Genomic DNA, 22,314 nt, shown 5'->3' on the forward strand with positions numbered 1-22,314 from the left:
TGGAATTTTTTTTTAATTTGAGAGGCATTTTGCCTAGGATTCTTCACCTTAGAGTGAGCAGGTATGGAGCTATCCATGAGATTGTGGTTTCCTCTCTTCAGGGCTGACTTCATGGATGTGTAACCTGTGCTGTTGCACGGGGTCTCTAGTTTAGAAGGGTCCTGCATGTGGGTTGGTCCTCTGCTGGCATCTTGAAATTCTTAATAATTTTTGAACAAGGGACCCCACATTTCCATGTTGCACTGAGCTCCACAAATTGTGTAGCCTTCTCTGCCTCTCTTTCCATTGTCATGACACTGTGCCAGAATGAGGAGGGCTTTTCCCCCCCTCCCTCCTTCCTGCTCTCTCTCTTTCCACCTATACCAGGAGCCTCAGCTCTCCCCTTAGAAGTTCTCTCATTATGGAAAATGCTTGTGCTCTGTAGTTAGGGGATCACTGGCACAGTTGTTTCAGAAATCTTCAGTTACTTTCCCTGCTTTCCATTCCATTTCTTATTTCTGTCCTCTCTCATATGCACAGCTGGACCTCTCTCTAATGCACAGCTGACTCCCAGCTCCACTGTAGTTCCCTGGTAGCATATAATGGGCAGTTGCTTTCTCTTCTCTATTTAATCAGCTTTCTGTCTTTTAGAAAATATCCCTTGATGAATTTCTCCCTACACCTTCATTTTCTCTGTTGTTAAATATTTTATTCCTTTTGTAATTCTGTGCTTTTTGTATCACTTATATCTCAGGATCAATGGGAAGCAAACACATAAACTTAGTCTACCATCTTGATTTTGAACAACTTGTTTCCTTCTCTTTGAAGTAAAGTGATTGGATGAGTCCATCTCTAAGGTCCCCATATCTAAAATTTGTTATTAAGTGTTATACAGCTGTAAAATCTCAACCTAAACTTAGATTTATTCATTCTGGCACCTTATTTTCTCATTTAGCTCTTCCCTTTTATGTTCTTTGGTTCATACTTTTTTCCTGAGTTAAGTATATAAATGTACATGTCCTTTGACTTCACTGAAAACTACTAAGGAGAACTTTAATAGTCAATAGTACAGTCACAGGCTTTAATCACCCTTTTATGTGAGACAAGAAAGAATTGTATTAAGAATACAAAGAAGGGGCTTACCTGGTGGCTCAGTGGTTGAGAGTCCACCTGCCGATGCAGGGGACACGGGTTCGTGCCACAGTCCGGGAAGATCCCACATGCTGCGGAGCGGCTAGGCCCGTGAGCCATGGCCGCTAAGCCTGCACATCCAGAGCCTGTGCTCCGCAACGGGAGAGGCCACAACAGTGAGAGGCCCACGTACTGCAAAAAAAAAAAAAAAAAAAAAAAATACAGAAAAGGTTGTATTTTTTAAATTGTGACATAGGTAACGTTGAATACATTTTAGTGCTTTCCTTATCAAATGAAAACATAACCATATATTTATTGTATATATATATGCTTACGAATTGTTTTTTCTTATTGGTATATTAATTTTTAAAAAATGATAATATATAATATTGATCTGATGATTTATTGACTATAACATACAAAAATTATATAATGTGAGCAATGATGAAAACATCACAAGTCTTATGACTTACATGGTGTTCATGTGTTAAATGTTGTTCACTGACTTTTATTGACTGAGTTACTAAATCTTAGCTAAATTTCATCTTGACTCTATGACTTTTATATCTCACATACAATTTTATACCTTTACATACAATTTGAAAGATTTTGGGAAAAATAGTTGAATAAAATAACTGTGGTGATGGGATAATTTTACTATTCCAAAGAAAATTTATTGAAAGTTAAATCTAGAAAGGACTTAGAGATTATCTAGAGTCTAGTCCAGTCTTCTAGAAGAATGAATTGTCTGGCTAACACAGCTGCCAGCTCACTGCTTACTGGGGTTAATTGCAATAATCTGCCTGGCTAGGTAAGTGTCTTCTTCCTCCATTTCTGCTTGTGGTTGCTCCTTTACTCATTGTATGTTTGGCAAAGAGGGCAACTTCCCATATGGAGGGTCACCTTTGGTGTAGGCTATACCAGATGTTCAACTGCCACTAATAAATAGATTTTGAGTTTCATTGACCTAATATATAATAAGGTTAAATCCATGTTTCTGGGTAAATATCTTTTTCTAAAAAAAAAAAAGTAGTGCTTAAATATTACATAGTTTATTACTGGAATTTGAAAAGTAAATTAGATCATTTAAAAAACAGTATTTTAAGGCTCCTTAAACTTAATTTTATTAATCATTATTATTTTAAGGAATTAATATTTAACTAATTTAGCTCTTAATATCTTAAAAGAATAAGCCAGTACCATGTATTTAGTACAAAACTTCAGCAGGGGCTAATATGTATTTAAATTGAGACCAATGATTTGGTTTTTGCTTTGACTTGTCACTTCTTAGGGGAGAAAATATATTTAAATGCTTAATTGTAAGATGATTTAGTGTGCCATCTTTCCTTGAGTAATTTATTTTAAGCTGCATTAGAGTATTTGGAAGCATAGTGGCTTATCCTTTCTAAGCATCTTCAGAGTCATTTATTCAGTATAATTTTCTATGTGTAAAGAAATAGACATTTTATTTCTTTTTGTATTAAAATCACTTGGGAGAGATACTTGTTAAAAATTCAGATTCCAGTGCTTGCCTCTAGACCTAACTGAACTAAAATTTCTGGAGCTTAGAAATCTACCTTTTTTTGCTTAAAATTTGAGAATAACTGTTCTCCAGGAAAGAACCCTTTCAATGGGCTGGTGTTTTCTAAATTTGCTGGTTCAGCAGACATTTAGTAACTGCTAAAGTTCTCAGTATTTTAATGCTGACTAGACAACTTGATTAGGTAGACAAAAGTTTGGAGGAGGATTTATCTGATTAGTGTGGGTGTAAAAACTCACCTGTAAATCTTCAAAATAAAATGATAGTCACATTTATGTGATTAATTAATGCCTTTAAATTATAGCAACACACAGTCAGCTTGCTTGTCTTATAGTGTATTTTGCTTTGCTACTTTAAACACCACTTCTGTTGTTATTGGAATACATTTTCCTTTTTTATTTGATTGCCTGTCTGACTTCCTTCTCAGACTAACAGCAATGATCATGCAGCCATGTCGGTAAGTAGATACAAGCTAAAGCTAGCATGCGAATTAGAAAATAATGAACTTTCTGCAGGCTTATTTTTCTCTGCATAGGTGTTTATGGTAAATTCTAATTGTTTTGGCAGTGTTCTTGTTATATTTGTAGTTTTATGGAAACCAAAGTTTGAAGATAATACTAGTAGTTTTAGTGAAGCAGTCAAGATTCTCTGGGACTTGATTGTGAAAGTTAATATCATGACGTGTCTGTGGTGAGGGCAGTGCTTTGGGAAAGCTGTCTGTGGTCACCTCATACATGACAGGCCACACTTTGGAGATATTTTCCTTATCTGCAAATGAGTTCAATAAGAGTGTATAGCCTGTAGATTTTTGTGAGGGTTAAATGAGGTAGTATAACATGAAATGTTTAGAAAAGTGCCTGGCATAAAATAAACACTCAAAAAATATTAGTTGTTACTATTACTTGTTTGTAAGACTATTTATGCTTTTCCTGAATGCTTTTTCTCTACAACACTTACCCAAACTCTACTTCTAGAAATCCAACTCAGTGCATAACACAGTGTGGTTCATGACCCGATGCAAATGTTTCTTTTTCACCCTGAGCCTAGTTTTGTTCTCCTGAATTGCCTTAGCTTCTACCCTTTTTTAATGACTTCATCACATTTTGCTTTTTATTGTATTTGTTCATCCTTTCCACCTCCAATTATAAGCTCTTGACGGCCAAAATAAGAACTCAAATGTTGTTTAAGTATAGATATCAAAAATTATTCTTATTTTTTGAAAAATCTCATCTAGCATTTGAAATTTAAATGTTCCTAACCTATATTTTGTCCGTTGTGTTCTTACTTCTATTATCAAAGTTCAAATTTTGATTATTGTAATTGTCTTCTAGTTAGTCTCTGCCAATAGCCTCTCTTTATTGCAGTTCATCCTACGTATCAAAGCCAGATAATCCTTTCCAAAGCACAGTTTAATCTTATTTTCTGTATTCAAAACTTCAGGGTCTCTCACTTATCTACTGAATTAAGTAAAAATTCCACAGGCTAACAAATAAATGATCTCGGCCTCTTTCTGATACATTTCTGTCCATGATTCAACAAGGGCATTTAAAGTGGAAAATTCACTGTGTCCTGGATCTAGCTTCAATTTTCTATCTTGTCTTCATTTATAACTGTAAAAATCTTGGATCTCTTCCAAAAGACATCTATAATGTTACCTCTTTCCTGAAGCTTTTGCTAATTCTGTTTAACCATATGTTGCTACTTTGTGCCACTTTCAAGGTTCTATTTATATTTTGTCTTGTACTGTGGTTGTAGACTTGCCTTCTTTCTGCTATTGGAATTTAATCTGTTTATGTTAGGAGCTATATCTACTCATCATTGTATCTTCTGTAGCATCTAAGCAGTGTGTTACATAGAGTAAGTGCTTGATAAGTATTTTTAAAGTTAATATGAGAGAAATAGTGAAGAAATGGACTACTATAAAAGTCATTTTCTTTTTTTTTTTAATTTATTTATTTTTGACTGTTGGGTCTTCGTTGCTGTGTGCGGGCTTTTCTCTAGTTGTGGTGAGCGGGGGCTACTCTTTGTTGTGGTGTGTGGACTTCTCATTGTGGTGGCTTCTCGTTGTGGAGCACGGGCTCTAGGTGCATCGGCTTCAGTAGTTGTGGCGCATGGGCTTCAGTAGTTGTGGCTCTTGGGCTCTAGAGCGCAGGCTCAGTAGTTGTGGTGCACGGGCTTAGTTGCTTTGCGGCATGTGGGATCTTCCTGGACCAGGGCTCAAACCCGTGTCCTCTGCATTGGCAGGTGGATTCTTAACCACTGCGCTACCAGGGAAGCCCCAAAGTCATTTTCTTATATGTTTAAAAAGTGTGAAAAATATACTGCAGCGGGTTCCCTGGTGGCCTAGTGGTTAAGATTCTGGGCTTTCACTGCCGGGGCCCAGATTCAGTCCCTGGTTAGGGAACTGAGATCCTGCAAGCTGTGCGGCTCAGCCAAGAAAAAAAAAAAGTACACTGCAAAAATCAGAATTTTTGAATCAAGAAATTTATTTGTCAAATATAGAATACTTTCTAGTTTTGAAGAGAAAGTTTGCAGTCTATTATTTACAGACAGTAATTTAGAAAATGTCTATATGAGTGTGATTTAGTAAAGATGTTATCAGTACTGATTAGAAATATTTGAAAGAATAATATAATTCAGATCACAACTCTCTAGATGCTACTATAAATTTTGAAGAGTGATTAAAATAAAATAAAAGAACCTACAGCACCAAAATAACTTGCAAATTGCCATCACTAAGGACAAACACTTTGACTCATGGAAGAGACAGACCCTCATGCTTTCACTTGACCTTTTTGCTTATTAAATGAATGTAGTAGTTGTTAAGTACTTATTAAGCATGCTAACAGGTTTCCTGCAGATAGACCATATGCATATTCCAAATGCAGAAGTGACACTAATCCTGCCATCCAAAAAAAAAACCTCGAATTGATTCTTGTCCTGTATTTAAGGAGGGATAGATTTTGGGATCAGTTTTAGATAAATATTCATGAGAAATTTAGAAAGATTTGGCACTTGAATGTCCAGTGTTTTGAAAAAGTTACTTATATGAAATAATTCTTTCTGTGGTGATAAATTAGGTATTTCTATGACACATTTTGATATTCATTTCCATACATTTATAATAAGTTACTTCCAAGTACACAGAAATCAACAAGAGCAAACCATTGACAGTATATCAGTACATTGGAGAGAGAGAACTTTTGAGAGAAAATGTAAATGAAAAAGTTGAAAACAGTCAAAGCCCACTATTAGAAATAGAATTTATATTTTTTCTTAAGCTTTTTCATAATGTAATAAAACAGTTGTTATTTTCACTGCTGGAAGTTAATTGTAAAAAAAAAAGAATCTTGCTTTTTAGTTGAAAATGAACATACTTGAATTTTATAACTTTAATCCTTTTAGGTATTAAGTTGCTGTCTCTATTAGCTAAATGCTGACTAATCTTGGTGAGAAATTTAATTTCAAAAGTTTGTAAGTCTTATGTGTGTATATAGCATAGCATACTTAAATATTTCTCTGCTGTCAAAGGTCGTAAAAAACGGTATTTTGAATTGCTCTTAATCAGGGCATAGTTGGAAGAAGTAGTAGTAATAGAAGGCTTTTAGAAGGAAATAGCATGGGAGTTTTAGTAGGAAGCCAGTGGGCTAGGAGAGAATTACAAGAACAACCTGTAACAGATCAGGGACATATAAATGGAAATAAGTAAAGTGGACTCTGGGACTTCCCTGGTGGTCCAGTGGGTAAGACTCTGCACTTCCAGTTCAGGGGGCCTGGGTTTGATTCCTGGTAAGGGAACTAGATTCTGCATGCTGCAACTAAGAGTTCGCATGCCGCAACAAAGAGTCCACATGCTGCAACTAAGAGTGCGCATGCAGCAACTAAGACCCTGCGCAGCCAAAATAAATAAATAAATAAATATTTTAAAATAATAATAATAATAAAAAATAAAGTGGACTCTTCCCAACCTATACAAATACACACAGTATTAGTACATACATGCGTGTGCACACTTACAAATATCCTATAACTTTACTCTTTAATGGCTGTAGATGAAATAAACTACACCATTGATGCAGGCTTTATGAGCAAAGGATCATTTTGAACAGGAAGATTCAGTATTAAAAACAAATGAAAATGTACCACTAGCAGTTTCACTACCAGATGGCAGCAGAGAATTCATGTTTAGAAAGTTACTTGAGTTTTTGCAGATAGGAATAAGTTCTAGGAATGCAAATGTTATCTTTCCCTTTAACCTGTATTACACAATAGAAAGAAAAAAATAGAAGATAGTTCTCTCCCCCCACCCCACCCCACCTCGAGTTAAATAGGCAAAAGTCGAGATGGGGGAGGAAAAGAGACTAAAATATGTGGATAAGAGATTGTTTGAGTTGGAATTTATGTTTTATTGTGAGCAGATGAAGATAGCGAAAAGGAGGTCAGATCCCCTGGAGAGAAAGAAAGGAGATGGTAGGGAAAGATGTTGGAGTCAGAAGTTTCCTGTGCAAGCCAGAGTCTGGTGAGGCTAAAGAGCCCCTACTTTTTTTTTTTTCTTCCCTGTACGGAACAGACAGGAGTGGATAAGGGTGAGGATAGAGCTCATGGGAGAGGTAGAACTGCTTTGGTGAATTCATATTTACAGAATGTTTGCAGGTCAGGTAGAGAAGACAAAATGCAACAGGCCAAGATGCTGATACATACTCATAAAAAGCTTATGCGCAAGATACTGTAATACAAAAAGTAAAGAGATTAGACTTTGCAGAGTGAAGTCCCAACAAAAGTGCATGTTTAGATGAATATTGCACATAGGGGAGGAATTCAGAAGATAAGCAACAACATTTTAATCACTTCATTTTCTTTCATTCAGGAGACTTTAAGCCTGGTAGGGAAGCTGTCATGTTTTAAATCTTTCTACCTCTTATGGAAATTGGTGTGGTAGATGGTAGCATTGAGATTTAAAGCCTTTGTCTGTTTAGAAACAAGAGGGGGGCAGTTGACCTACTTATTTTTCACTCTCAGGGTATTGTTGAATGTCATTTGCAAGATTGTCTTTAGAAAAAACAAGGTAAGTAGATAACTTACCTTGTTTGCTCCCTCCTCCTGAAACTGAGCAGGGCCCTGTGAGGCTCCCGGGCATGGAGGCCTCTTTTTTTTGTCCCCCATTTCTCCAACCTCCATGACCTTGCCAGAGTTCCAAAGGGCAGATTTGAACAGTTGCTAATCAAGAGAGGAGCAGCCAAGAAACCACCTGAGGCAAGATTAAAGGGACCACAGATGCTCCTCAAGATTAGGAGACCACCTGAGACCCTGCACACACCCTAGTCTTGTCAGCAACCCCACCCTTCGGAAGCATTTGTTATAAAACTCCTTATCAAATCCTCCTGGGTTGGGACACATAGTTTTTCAAGGCAGGAGACTGCTGTGTCCCCCTTTGCCTGGCAAAGTATTCAAAATAAAGCTCTCCTTTTCTTCTTCACCCAAAATTCTGTCCCCGAGATTTGGTTCAGCACTGGTGTACAGAGAAGCTGAGCTTTCGGCATCACTCCTTTGTATGGGTTTTGTTTTGTTTTAATATGTATCCTCCCCTCACATGATACATTTCCCTGAGTCTTTTAAACTCCTATCCCAGGTACCCCCTCAACTGGAAGTGACTCTAACAGTATTTACCCCAGCCACATTCCCACAATCTAGGATTTAGCCCAGTGAAGTTACTTGTTCAAAAAGCCCTTAACATTCTGGATGAGTATACCCAAAACCTTTGAAAATTCCCAAATATGAGAATACTGCTGTGCCATGTAATTTCTTTCAGAAATGATATAAAATATAATTGAAAACTGTAGGCCTTAGCGAGAGTTACTTTATCCATGTCGGCTAACAGAAGACAGCAAAGCCACATTGACTTGGGGAGGTTGGGACTTTGACTGCATTCAGTCTGAGTGGTCCCTCCCTGCCCAATACCCATTTCACAGAGCAAGTAATTCAAATGTGTGCCTCAGCAAATGAGGCCCTACTTGTACTGGATTCTCAGAGTCATTCTTAAAAGGTTGAAACCTAAACATAAATCCTTGAATGACAAAGGCCTGCTCTCTGCTGTTTATATATACATGGCTATGTTTATAATATATCAGCCACCTCTTGGCTTGGGTGACATTTGTCCGTTTTACTATTGATCATGTGGAAATGAAACTGTGTAACTTCAGGTTGGGACTTGAACCCACGGGCCAGGACTTGAACCTGGCCAAAACCCAGATTGGGACTTGAACCCACAGTCTTTTAACTGAGATCACATGCCTGGTCTCAGGACTTAATGAGGCTCAGATTTTTGATGTCTCATCACAGAAAGAATTCAGTGAGAGACAAAGTGATAGGTAAGAAGTGATTTATTAGAGAGAAACACACTCCACAGTCAGAGTGTGGGCCATCTCAGAAGGTAAGAAAGGTACCAGGGTATGGGGGTTGTCAGTTTTTATAGGGGTGGGTAATTTCATAGGCTAATGAGTGGGAAGAGTATTCCAGCTGTTTTGGGGAAGGGGTGGGGATTTCCAGGAATTGGGCTACCACCCACTTTTTGACCCTTATGGTAGGCCTTGGAACTGTCATGGCGCCTGTGGGTGTGTCATTTAGCTTGCTCACGTGTTACAGTGAGCGTATACTGAGGCTCAAGGTCTAGTAGAAGTCGACTGGTCCACCATCTTGGACCTAGTTGGTTCTAATCAGTTTATGTCGTGTCCTTGGGCTCTGTCATTCTTTTAAAGGTTGTGCCCTGCCCCCTTCCCTCCTGTTTCAGAAATAATCTATGTTGTCTAACCTGTTAGTGATTCTGACAACTTCTTTGTAAATTTTAAGTCATACTGGGGTTGTGAAATAGTACATTTTAATGATTATATTAGCCCTAATACTCTGAGCTGGGTTCTTATGTAAAAAAATGAGGCTATGACTCTGCTGTCACAGAGATGTTGCTTTGATAACAGTTCCTGGGATACTTCGGTTTTTCAGTCTTAATTCTTGTGGCTTGACCATAGTATTCAGTCACCATGTGGAAACTTCTCTTGTATTTCTTACATTTGCCAAGTGAGAAAGTTATAGGGTCTTGATATTTTATTGCTTCCCTACTTAAACATGTATCTAATTGCCCAATTTGCTGTTATCAAGTAGATTTAAGAGATAGGAAGAATCTGTCAGTTCCTACATAGTACAAACTAGCTCCCTCTTTGTGCTATTTCGGACAAGAATGCGTGCAGCTTTTACCACTTTATCCAGATTTCTGGTATAATCAGTAGCTTCAAAACCTTGACCTCTTCTAGACTTTTACTGCTCTACTTGTCCTTGCATTCTCTTTCTGCCTTTTAAAGTTAGGAGGAGTTTGAAGATGTCATGGGACTTGCCATGACAGCAACAATGATACTTGCAGAAAGCTAAAAATCTGGGTGTTACATGTCATCAAAGGCCACATTCAAAAGATTGTTTAAAAAAAAGAAAAAGGCCACCAAAGTTTGATGAGACCTATGGTTGGGATAAGGAAGCTGGGATAAGGCATGAAATAGAAATGTGCCATATATTACAAGTGTCCTGAAGTTTTCCAAGTTTGGGGAATTTTTTTCCCAACCTAACCTTGCAATACTTCTATTTTATTTAATGTGTGTGTGTGTGTGTGTGTGTGTGTGTGTGTGTGTGTGTGTGTGTGTCCGTGTCCCGAGAGCAAGCCTTTATGTTATGTCTTGTATCCTTATGATTGAGGATTGTTTAGAGGAGAAAAGCCTCAGAGGGGGAAGAAGGGAATTCATAATTGACTATGGGAATTGTGGTTAACTGATGTGATAACCAATCCTCTGGGAGCTAGAGCTACTTAGATGAGGACAGAGAGAGTATGAGAGGAATAGAGAGGTGTGAAGGAGGTATTTTAGAGAATGTTAGGGGTGTTAGAATAAGTATATTTTGATAGACCTATGAATTTTGGGAGCATAATCTCAAAAATGTGTCTTTAAGATAGTGTTAACGTTATTATTAAAACTCACTAAAGGAATTCATCTTGATATTTAAACCTTTATAACTCATCTATTCTGTAGTATTGGGAATCGGAGACATTTCAGTTTTATATAGAGTGTTCAGCCAGAAAATAGATTAAAACATAACTTACTAGGTAAAGGAATCTTTGTGCATTTGTGAAATCACCTTGGAGAAATTTTCATGTTTTAGGTACTTTTTTCCTGATTTAGTAACATTCTTTACATTTGAGTAAATGTAGTTTCATATAGTAAAATTTAAATTAGTGATTCTTATGTAAAAGAGAAAGAAGAATAGATTTCTTAAATTAAAATGTCTACTTTTCAACTAGGCATCACTTTTCAATTAAGAATTTATTTCTAATTTTAATGTTTACTCCATATTTGATGAAAGACTTCACTCTTTTGGACTATGTGTTTTAAAAGGCTAGAAATTGTAGCTCTTTAGGAGACTGACCAATTCATCAAAATACTTCCTTTCGTCTTTTGTCTTCCCTCTGAAAAGACTATTTCATAGTCTCATAACTGAAATTCATGAAGCAAACTGAGAGGCAGTAAGTTTGAATAATATAGCAGTATTTTACTATTTTTATTTAAATAACTTTAAAAATTAATAACAACTTTAAAAAGCCACATAGAATCAGAATTAATAAATTTGCTTATCAATGTTAGATTTAATATTCAAATTGACCATGATTTTGTTTTCCAGTTTTTCCTGACAAGAGTTACATAACCTTTTAAAACAAAACCTGTTATCAATTTAAAGATTAATAAATACAGCACATAATATTTCTGAGTCTATATTCTTTTTAACTTAAATAAAAAGTAGGTTTTTGTGCCACGTTGATCTTTTGTGGGGGTATAAATAAAGGAAAGTGGATTCTCCGGGGATCATTAAGGAAAGTAGACCAACGCAGAAAGAATGGTTGTGATTTCAAGAGTACATTTTTATGTTAAATGTATTTGAGAGAATGAAAGCAGCATTGAAAAACGCTTTCAAATAAGTACTATTGAAATCAAACCTTCCTTCTTTATTAGGCCTTTGAAATAAGAGAATGGTGAGACAGAAATGAAAACTTCAAATGAAAATTTAAATGTGTCAAATTAGTTTTTAAGTATTCTACATTTCTCCTACTATTATATGAGAGTAGATCTATCAAAACATTACTTTGAAACCAAAACAGTTTTGAGCTATAATCTAATAAAATGTGTTGTATTTTTGTTACCATGTCATTTTACGACGTTTCAAAGGAAGCAGAGTATCTTTAGCCTAATCTATAATAGTAAATTATTTTGAAAATTTGGCTTGACATACAAACAGATGTGTTTTCTTGATTCCTTTTAAACTGAGGATTGGTGGTTTGTGGTTTATTGTTCCTGTGATTGGCATTAAAAGCCTTATTTCACAGCTTGCAGTGAGGGACTATTGGGTAAAGAGTGTCTGTGTTCCACAAACTAAATTCAAAAAGTGTCAATCAAGGTCTCACATAGGTTACTTAGAGAATGAGTTTTCTTACTGATTTCACCAAATGTCACCTCATCCTGTCTTTGATTGGCACAGCCTGGCAGGGAGGATGGATGAATCTGTCACCGACCGGTTAATTGTGTTGCTGGTCTCAGTCTGACATTAGGTCTTTGACTCTTAAGTGGCTCAATACAAAACAAATTAGCAGATTGTAGTCATATTTCTCATTCTATATGCTTTGACTTTGTTGAATGCAGTCCATAAATCATATTGACTGACACACAAGTAAATGATGAAAGCTGCTTTTGAGACATGGATCTAGAAAGCAGCACTGTGAAGGTGCCATGGAAGGATGCATATGGTTGACCCTTTGGGAATTTCCTAGGAGCCAAATGTCTCTTTACCACAATTGTTCTTAGAAGAAAAGCTTTTGAGTAATGCAAAAAGGATCTAATATGTCAGCAGATTCTCTTTTACAAGTTCCTTTGAAATATAAGAAGTTTGTCCAAGGGTTTTCTCTCTTTACAAGTTGTTTTTCAGCAAAATGTTAGATCAGGGTAAAAAAGTAGTTACCTTTAAAAGTTTGGCAGGTGTTTTTACTTATTTACTGAAATTTATGTTGTTAAAGAGGAGAATGTTAATAATAGTTGCAATTAATTTTTCAGATGAGGACAGCAGAAATTTCTAGGTGCTTGATATTAAATGCGCTGTGTTTTCTCAGTCACTTCACTTAATTACTTTGGCTTTGTTTGTTGTAATGTTAAAAACCAGAGCATCTCTAATGAAAAAGGCTAGTTTTTAAAGATAGTTGTAAAAGTACTTAGATTATTTTTGTTCTAGAAAGTGATACAGTATTAAAAGGATCAACAATAATAGCAAAATAGTGTTCAGAAAGGGGTGTTTTGGTTATACAAAAGTGTACCAAGGCCTACAGGCATCAAAAATGAATTGCCAGAGATGTTTTTGGAATGTGCGAGTTTCGGGAACATTAAAATTTTCTGTCTCAAAATAAGTAATAGATAAAATTTAAGAATATTTGTTCACATTTTATAATCAGGAAGTAGACATTTAAGAAAGTATAATCTTATAGAATATAACTTTAAATATTTAAAGGATTTGAACCTTTGATATTAATTTTGAGCTATAAAAAAGGAAGAATTTTTCATTTGAATATTTTACAAATATTTTAAACTTCTATCTTTGAGAACAATAAGCCTGTATTTAATATGCATAATCAAAGGAAATTTTATATTAAGATTTTATTATTACATGTATTATTTAAACAAAAAGCTAAACGCACGTGTGTTTGCGTGTGTGTGTGCGTGTGCATGCGCACACACATATGTTTTCATTACCTATATCCACCAAATTTATGGAATAGCCTGAATTTTTGTACTAGTACCATCATTTTGGCTCCATTACTATTGCTACATAGTCATTTGTAGCATCTGAACCTATGTTAAAATTTAAAGATCACCTTAAAATAATACTACTAACATTATGCAATGTGTTTGTTTATGAAATGAATGTAATAATAATTGTTCTGGCAATTTATTAATCTGCTTTTGCAGTTAGTACATTATAGTGGCAACATAAGTAGGACATGGAGCTGATTTGATGGAGAAGTACATTAAACTAAAATGCACTAGTTGTTCCATTTGGTCAAAATGACATTTCCATTAACTATTCTCAAGCCTATTACATTGTAATTAAATTACATGCCACTGATTTCTTCTTTTTCTGTCTCCCTCCTGCCCCCCATTCATATTGATATTATTCTGCTTGGGGAATGGAGCTGCATGTCTCCTAGACTAATTCCTCTTGGGTTTGGGGGGTCTTGAAGCATGCTGGGTTTTGCATTGTTTGTTACATTCCTTTTTGGCAGTTCCATCAGTATCTGTCAAATATATTGTTTGCATCAGCTTTTATCTCTAAAGTTTTTGATTTAGATATTGGCATTCCACTTCAGATGCACAGTTTTTCCACTGCGCATAGTGTCTATATGCTGAAGACTCATAAAAGATTCATAAAAGTTGCTTGTTTCTAGTCTGACTTTAAATGTATAACTTAATGAACAGCTGTTCCAGTAAACTTGAAAATATATTATGTTTGTTCTTACTTTTCTAACAGATCAACCCTATGTAAACATTTTGCATCTATTATAGCATTTATGTTTGGAAGATTTTCATGATTTTGTAGCTTTATTGGCCTTTGTGATAAGTAGGAAAAAATATAATTATCAAATATCACTGGGTAAATATTTGTTAATGAGAATGAGGCAGAACACGGCACATCTTCCAAATGTCATTATTTCTAACCCTGTTCCTAGATCTTTGAATCCTATCATGGGAGTCAATCCATCACCAAATCACATACTTGTGGTTTGGAGATAGCCATACTAGGAGCAGCATTACACTGGAAAACTTTACCTAAAATAGTTTTTGTAATATTTTCATTTAAACTTTTAGTTGAAATAAAAAGCCTGCTTAGAAGAACATTTTATACTAAAAGCAATATTATATTGTGATCCCAGTAATCTGGAGGCTAAACATTTAAAATTACTTTCTATCATTTTAAAGAAGATATAGCCTGAATCAAGGCTGTCCGTCAAAATTCATGTAGAGTTTTAGGAGCTTATTATAGTAGAAAACATAATAATATATATACTAAAAGACAACCACAAGTATTTATAGCTCACTTAACTACATATTTCTAAATTATCAGATGATTCTAAAACTTAATTTCTAAAACTAAATGAAGATCTGTAGATGACTGTGAAATCATATTGGTATGCAAGCTTCTTTTTTTCCCTCCTAATTGAAGCTGTGCTACAAACTAATGTTCCTATTAGAAGTAAGGACTTAATGACTCAAAGTATATTTTATAAAGTATATTTTATATATTACATACATATCAAAGTATATATTATAAAGCATATTAGGTATAGTTTCAATTCTAATAAATTACACTATTAACTTCTTTAATTCTTGGCTTGGTTAACTCTATAAAGGAAAGCTTAAAGAGCATTATATGAATAAAATGTTCTGTCAACATGACAGTTACTTTATGTCACAAATGTCATATTTTAGTGTGCATTTTTAAAAATACTTGAGGCATTTTAGGAGATCTGAAATAATAAATAATGGGTTTTAAACTTGTACTTTAATTTTTCTGCATGCAGTTAGAGCTTTAATGATATTTATATCTTGAGAAGGACAAGTCAACAGAATATTACTTTCAATTCCTATGCTAAAAGACAGCCACTCAGAACACAGAAAGAGAAAGGCCAATAATTACTATTCTACCAAAAAAAAACAACAAAAAAATGCCATGTATATAACTTTTGTGATACATGATGATATATTTATATGTTTGTTTGTTTGTTTATTTTTTGGTTTGGATATTTGTATAACAGGGGAAGGTTGCCCAGACTGCTTGCATGTCAGCCTGCCAGCATCTGTCAACATCATTAATGCAGATGCTCCTGGACAGTGAGTTAAAACAGATAAGCATGGGAGCCGTTCAGCAATTTAACTTAGATGTCATACAGTGTGAATGTAAGTACCTTATTGTTTAAATCTGATGCATTTCTAAGAATCTATATTTAAATTATATGAAAAAATAGTATGTAGTAGGATAGTTCATAAAGGAGGGAAGAGGCCTGATTCAGTTAAACTTTCGGCAGCCTTAGAAGCAACTTCTTTTCAACAAGAGAAAAATATCTCAGTTTCACATTTAGGGCCTCTAGAGCGGGCGTCCCCAACCCCTGGGCCGCGGACCGCTACTGGTCCACGGCCTGTTCAGAACCGGGCCACAGAGCAGGAGGTGAGCGCGGCGGTCGAGTGAGCGAAGCTTTATCTGCCGCCCCCCATCGCTCCCATTACCGCCTGAGCCATCCACCCCCCTCACCCCAACCCCCCTGCCCATGTTAAAGTTGTCTTCCACAAAACCGGTCCCTGGTGCCAAGAAGGTTGGGGACCTCTGCTCTAGAGGGGCACTGAAGTGACAGTCCAGACTGGATAATTAAAAAGGTGATTCATTTTTTTTCCTTTATTCCTTCTCTTGGTTATTCTTGTCTTCTTGCCAGGACTCTCCTGAGGTTTGTAGTAAGTGAATGAAATTATTCCAAGTTTATCATTCTTACTTTATCGTAAATAACTTTTCAGATACCTGCTAAAGATTAATCTTAGGACCCTGCATTCCAAGTGAAGCTTCTTTTATATTCTGAAATTTTGATTCTCTTTCTCAAAGAATTTCTCAAGTCTTTACCTTTACCATTGTTTTTCACTTTATTTTCTTTAGGTGACAAGTTAGCAGATTCCATAATCTAATGTTGACATTAGCCAGTCACCTTCAAAATTGAATGTGCTATTTAGTTATTCGCCTTGTTATATATACTTCTAGATGTAGGTTACCCTTATACAGAACATGAGTTTATGGAACAATTTTTTGCATTACTTTCAAATGAATGGTACACTGATTAAATGATAAAAATCCTTGGTTGACAGTTTAGTCAGGCACCACTGTTGATAAACTGAAAATCAGTGGGGCACAAGAAGGATTATAAAATATTTATTTGGGCAGATTTTGCAATAATATATTCTCTGTGAAAGACATTAAAAAATTAAATGTCGGTGGCTTGCACCTGAAGCAGGAGTGACAGATTTTTTTTTTCAACAAGTAAAAAATATTTGTCTGCTTCTGTATATAAAGCATTCTGCTAGGAAAAACATATTAATATTAAAAATAATTATATAGGCTCTTCGATCAAGATCAATTGTTTATTACACAAAAAAAGAAATGCAAAGTTTTAAAAAACCCACCTATTTCCTTCAAAAAAAGAGAAATACTGATCTACAAAGCAAAAGAAAGAGTTTTTCCCTAGGGAAGAGAAGGATTCATTTTCTTTTCCTAGAAAGCATTTCTAATTTTCTCTAATTAGAAAACCTTTATATATACTTCTTTCTCAAAATAAAACTATTGTTTATAAAATGACATTTATCTTGTATTTACAAAAATACTTACCAAAAAGCACTTTTTAAAATGTTTCTAACTCAAAGTAGTTGTTAATTCATTCTACAAATAATTTGAAACTGATTTCTTAAAGTTCTTTAGAAGCTATCTTACGAGGGAATTCCCTGGCGGTCCAGTGGTTAGGATTCCGCGATTTCATTACAAGGGCCTGGATTCGATCCCTGGTAGGAACCTGAGATCCCACAAGCTGTGCCGCACGCCAAAAGGAAAAAAAACTTGTCTTATGAGATCATTTCAGTATGATAATGCTTATGTAAACATTTTACATAAATATTGCTTGAGGGTGGTTGAGCCCTTTATTGGTATTTGGTTGTGTCTTCTCAATTAGATATTTTTGTTAAAAAATGGAAATTACTGGTTGGTTAGGCAGCTTCAGGTATCTAGAGCTTTTCTCTGTCCTCTTACCTCTCCATGAAGAGTAAGCCTAACTATACTTAGAGAAAGGCACAAAAAACACAAAACTTTGCCTCTCTGTTACATCATAGGACAGTTTCTCCCTTTAGTTACTTATTTGGGTGGAGTTACTGAAGGTTCCTTTTAAAATGTTGATGTTTTCTTAAAAGACTAATCTCTTGGAAGAGATTATACCTAAGTATAAGGTATAACTCAGTTAAAGATGCCGGGGTTACGTGCAAGAGGAATAAACCCTAGCCTGATGGGGGCCAAGGTTCTGGTACTATAGATATGGAAAGGGGGAAACCAGGACTCAAAGACAAACCACAGAAGATAACTCAGATTCCTATAAGATTATGGCTGTGGTTGGCTCTGCTCCTTAGTTTTTATCAAATATTACTTAATCATTACTTAATACAGGATCACACATTCAGTACTCACTGAACAAATAAAAATTGACATTACATTTTTTCCCCCCACTGGCCACACCACGAGGCTTGTGGGATCTTAGTTACCCAACCAAGGATCAAACCCAGGCCCCCGGCATTGGAAGCTCAGAGTCCTCACCACTGGACCACCAGGGAATTCCCTGACATTACATTTTTCATATCTATTCCACTCTCTTCCTGGTGCAAAAGAATTATCTACTCCCCAACTCATGACTTTTAGTGATTGATATATAAATCATTTAAAAATGAAACTTAGCTTTCTCTAATAATATGTTCAAGAGAATTTTAGTTTTCATCCCCGTTTTTTTTTTTTGGCCGCTCCACACAGCTTGCAGGGTCTTAGTTCCCTGACCAGGGATCGAACCTGTGCCCCCTGTAAAGGAAGCATGGAGTCCTAACCTCTGGACCGCCAGGGAATTCCCTTCATCCCTATTTTAAATAGTGTTTTTGTTTGTTTGTTTTTTAATCTGGAAGAAAGCAATTTTTTTAAATACAAGGTTTATTTTCAGTATTAATGCTGTGTGTATGCTTTCTACATATTGGGGCAGGGAAAGGAGAAGAAAGGGAGACAGGAAGAGGAATTTGGCTAGATAAGAGGAAGCCTAGAATGTGTGGTAAATTTGTGAAGAGAAGGAATCTGGATGCCTTTAGAATCAACTGGGATATGGAGAAAACAGGCAGATAGTTCAGATGTAGAATCCTAGAAACTAAAAGATCATTGAGTTTCACCACCCGCCTAGTAGTACATACTCACATACTCCTCTACCTTGAAACACACTCTAAAATAACCCGGTCAAGTAGTTGTCCAGCTATTCTTTGAACATTTAATTAGGGAGATTAACTACTCTTCAGGAAATGAGTTTGCATTTAATATATTACTCTGTCAGTTTCTCACATTGAGTTGCAGTTGTTTTCTCTAAACTTCTCCTAATGGACCTAGTTCTGCCTTAGGGCTAGAGTCACCACTAGTCCATATTGTGCCTTTGTGCAAATTAGAAAAGATATTCCCACTGAAGGGAAATAGTCCTCCAGTGTTGTCCCCTTTCTATGAATTAGAAAAAAGTTTACCCCTTTTCCAGCTGGACATTCCCACCAAGGCACATGACTTATCAAGTGAGCTAGATTTCAGCCCCTGTTCCCTCCCCACTCCTCTCCTCAGCTGGGTACCTGTGTATAGTAAGCAGTCTGATAACCACAGGTGGCAGTTCCGCTTAGGGTCATATAGAGAAAACCGAGTCTTCATCCACAAGCCAATTATATGAAAACTGCTCTCATATCTTTCTGAATCTTCTGGAGGCCAGAGATAAACAATTCCTCTTACTGTTCTCATGTGGTAATGATTTTAGGTCCAAAGCTCTTTGAACAAACTGGTTTGACTGCCTTCTGTTTAATGTCTGACACCCGAAGTTGAATACAGAGATACCCAGGTGTGGGGGAACCAGTATAATATGTAGTTGGGCTATCAAATACATTGTTCCATATTTTGTACTTTATTAGTAAAATCCAAACTCTTATTACCTTTTTTGGTTACCAGAGTATACTCTCGAATCATTGAAGCTGTAGCGTTCTAAAATCTCTTTATCTTTCTCTTCTTTTGTGTGTGATTGTCGAGCTTTGTTTTTCTTATACTTGGATGATTAGTTTTTGTTTTAGGATTTTAAGATTATCCCTATTAAATTTTATTTTAAGATTTGTCCCACAGCTAGCCTATTGAGATCTTTTTATATCAAAATTTAATATCATCTTCAGATTTGTAATCATGCTTTTATTTAACAAGGTCATTAGCAAAATGTTGAACAAAACCTGATATCTGTATCCTGATATAAAGTACATCAGTGATTCTCAAAACATGGTTCCCAGGGCTTCCCTGGTGGCGCAGTGGTTGAGAGTCCTCCTGCCGCTGCAGGGGACACGGGTTCGTGCCCCGATCCGGGAAAATCCCACATGCCGTGGAGCGGCTGGGCCCGTGAGTCATGGCCGCTGAGCGTGCGCGTCCGGAGCCTGTGCTCCGCAACAGGAGAGGCCACAACAGTGAGAGGCCCGTGTACCGCAAAAAAAAAAACGTGGTTCCCAGATGAGCAGCAGCAGTATCATCTGGGAACTTGTTAGCAGTGTGAATTCTTTTTTTATTTTATTTTATTTCTTTATTTTCTTTATTTTTTTTAGCTGCATTGGGTCTTAGTTGCAACATGCAGGATCTTTCGTTTGTGGCACACGGGCTTCTCTCTAGTTGTGGCATGTGGGTTTTCTCTTCTCTAGTTGTGGCACACGGGCTCCAGAGCACGTGGGCTCTGTAGTTTGTGGCACTCAGGCTCCCTCATTGATGTGCGCAAGTTCAGTAGTCGTGGTGCGCGTGCGCGGGCTTAATTGCCCCGTGGCGCGTGGGATCTTAGTTCCCTGACCAGGGATCAAACCCGCGTCCCTTGCACTGGAAGGTGGATTCTTTACCACTGTACCACCAGGGAAGTCCCAGCAATGTGAATTCTTGAACCCCACCTGCTGAATTGTGAATTCTGGGCACAGGACATAGCAATTTCTTTTTGAGTAGGCCTTTCAGGTGATACTGATGCACAATAAAGTTTGAGAACCACAACATTACATGGGTCTATCTGTTCATATTGACTTAGATCCATTATTCAAAATCTTGGGTATCTTTAGATTTCTTCAGCCAGTTGCTAATTCCCTAGTTGAATCTAACTCATAGTTTGGAATCTAAATCATAGCTCAAAGTTATGAGCAACTTTGCCAGATGCCTTGCTGGTATATAGGGATAATAATGGCCATTGAATTTTCCTCATCTACCAGTCTAATTAGTTTTTCAAAGAAGAAAATGTTACTACTCTGATTCTTCATAAACCCATATTGATTCATAGTAATTACTTTCCCTTCAAGAGGCTTAGAAACTATTACTTAAAAGTCTGTGACCAGGGACTTCCCTGGTGGCACTTATACTTGTAACCCAGTGGTTAAGAATCCGCCTGCCAGTGCAGGGGACACAGGTTCAAGCCCTGGTCCGGGAAGATCCCACATGCCGTGGAGCAAGTAAGCCCAGGTGCCACAACTACTGAGCCTGTGCTCTAGATCCCGCAAGCCACAACTACTGAGCCCATGTGCCACAACTACTGAAGCCTGCACACCTAGAGCCCATACTCCTCAACAAGAGAGGCCACTGCAATGAGAAGCACGCACACTGCAGCGAAGAGTAGCCCCCGTTCGCCTTAACTAGAGAAAGCCCCTGTGCAGCAAACAAAGATCCAACGCAGCCAAAAAAAAAAAAGTCTGTGACTGGTTTGTGGGATTAACATAAAATCCTACTAGTCTGTTTTACACTAGTAAGAAATCCAGAGTCCAAGGAAGTTAGATAGCAGAGATCAGGAACTAGATACCATAAACGACCGAAGATCTTGGGTAACTCAAGAAAAGCTTAAGTCAAAGAATTTAAGCAATAAGAGGTTAACATCAAATATAAGCATCAAGAATGGCCTTTATTCTGAATTAAATTTTATAATTTGGTTTGATTATTTTTCCATCCTCATTACTTTGTAAAAACATTATGCATATATTTCCTAGGCCTTAAAATGTCAGTCTGCAGGTAGAAACAAATAGCACAACCAGCTGAAGTTGGGGAGGTAGAAAGTTACGAATAATTCAGTTTCTCATATCATTCAGCCATGTGCTTTTAGTTTTTGTTTTTGTTTTTTTCTGGTAGTGAAAGAATTAGCACTGATCCATCTATATACTCACTTATTTTTTCAAACAGTGTGTGCCCTTTTCCTTGGTATTCCTTGTGACACGCATACTTATGAGTTAAATTGGCTTGAGCTCAAATTTCAGTCTGTAACTGAATTTTTTCCATGTAGAGTCAACTGATTTGTAGGGAAGATTCATTTATTCAGATGTTTAATGGGAACCTACTACCTGTTATTACTGGGAAATCAAAGATGAATCAGGTGCAAAGATCTCACATACTAGATGGGGAGGAAACAGACATGTAAATAACTGTAATAGAACATAAATTCTTTATAGAAGTATATATCACTTGTAGAGAAGGAGCAATTAATCCTACATGCCATGGGGTTGAAAAGATTGACTGTCATAGAAGTGAAATTTGAGTCTTAAAGGATGAGTCAGGTTTCATCAAAAGCAAGGAAGGGCATTCTGAGCAGAGGGAATGGCATAGGCAAAAGTGCTGTGATGAGAGAATGCTTAGGGAATCTTCATACGGTCTTGTATAGCTAGACTACAAGATGCATGATTGAAAGTATTGAAAGATGTGGCTGAGAAAAGTTAGACTTCTGAATGCTTGGACTTTATTTAATA

The 22,314-nt window shown here is 36.5% G+C and overlaps 1 protein-coding gene across 4 annotated transcripts in view; it reads left to right on the forward strand.

Moving 5' to 3' along the window:
* EXOC6 (exocyst complex component 6) overlaps window positions 1-22,314 on the forward strand; it is a gene marked incomplete at both ends in the record, with an annotated part of 202,380 nt that overhangs the window by 135,185 nt on the left and 44,881 nt on the right. For all 4 annotated transcript variants that reach the window (XM_079701106.1, XM_079701107.1, XM_079701108.1 and 1 more), the window contains one exon: window positions 15,534-15,675. In XM_079701106.1, coding sequence (XP_079557232.1) covers window positions 15,534-15,675 — 142 coding nt within the window. The remainder of the gene's footprint in view (window positions 1-15,533; window positions 15,676-22,314) is intronic.

The sequence above is a fragment of the Hyperoodon ampullatus genome (assembly GCF_949752795.1).
Source record: "Hyperoodon ampullatus genome assembly, chromosome: 1".
NCBI lineage: Eukaryota > Metazoa > Chordata > Mammalia > Artiodactyla > Ziphiidae > Hyperoodon > Hyperoodon ampullatus.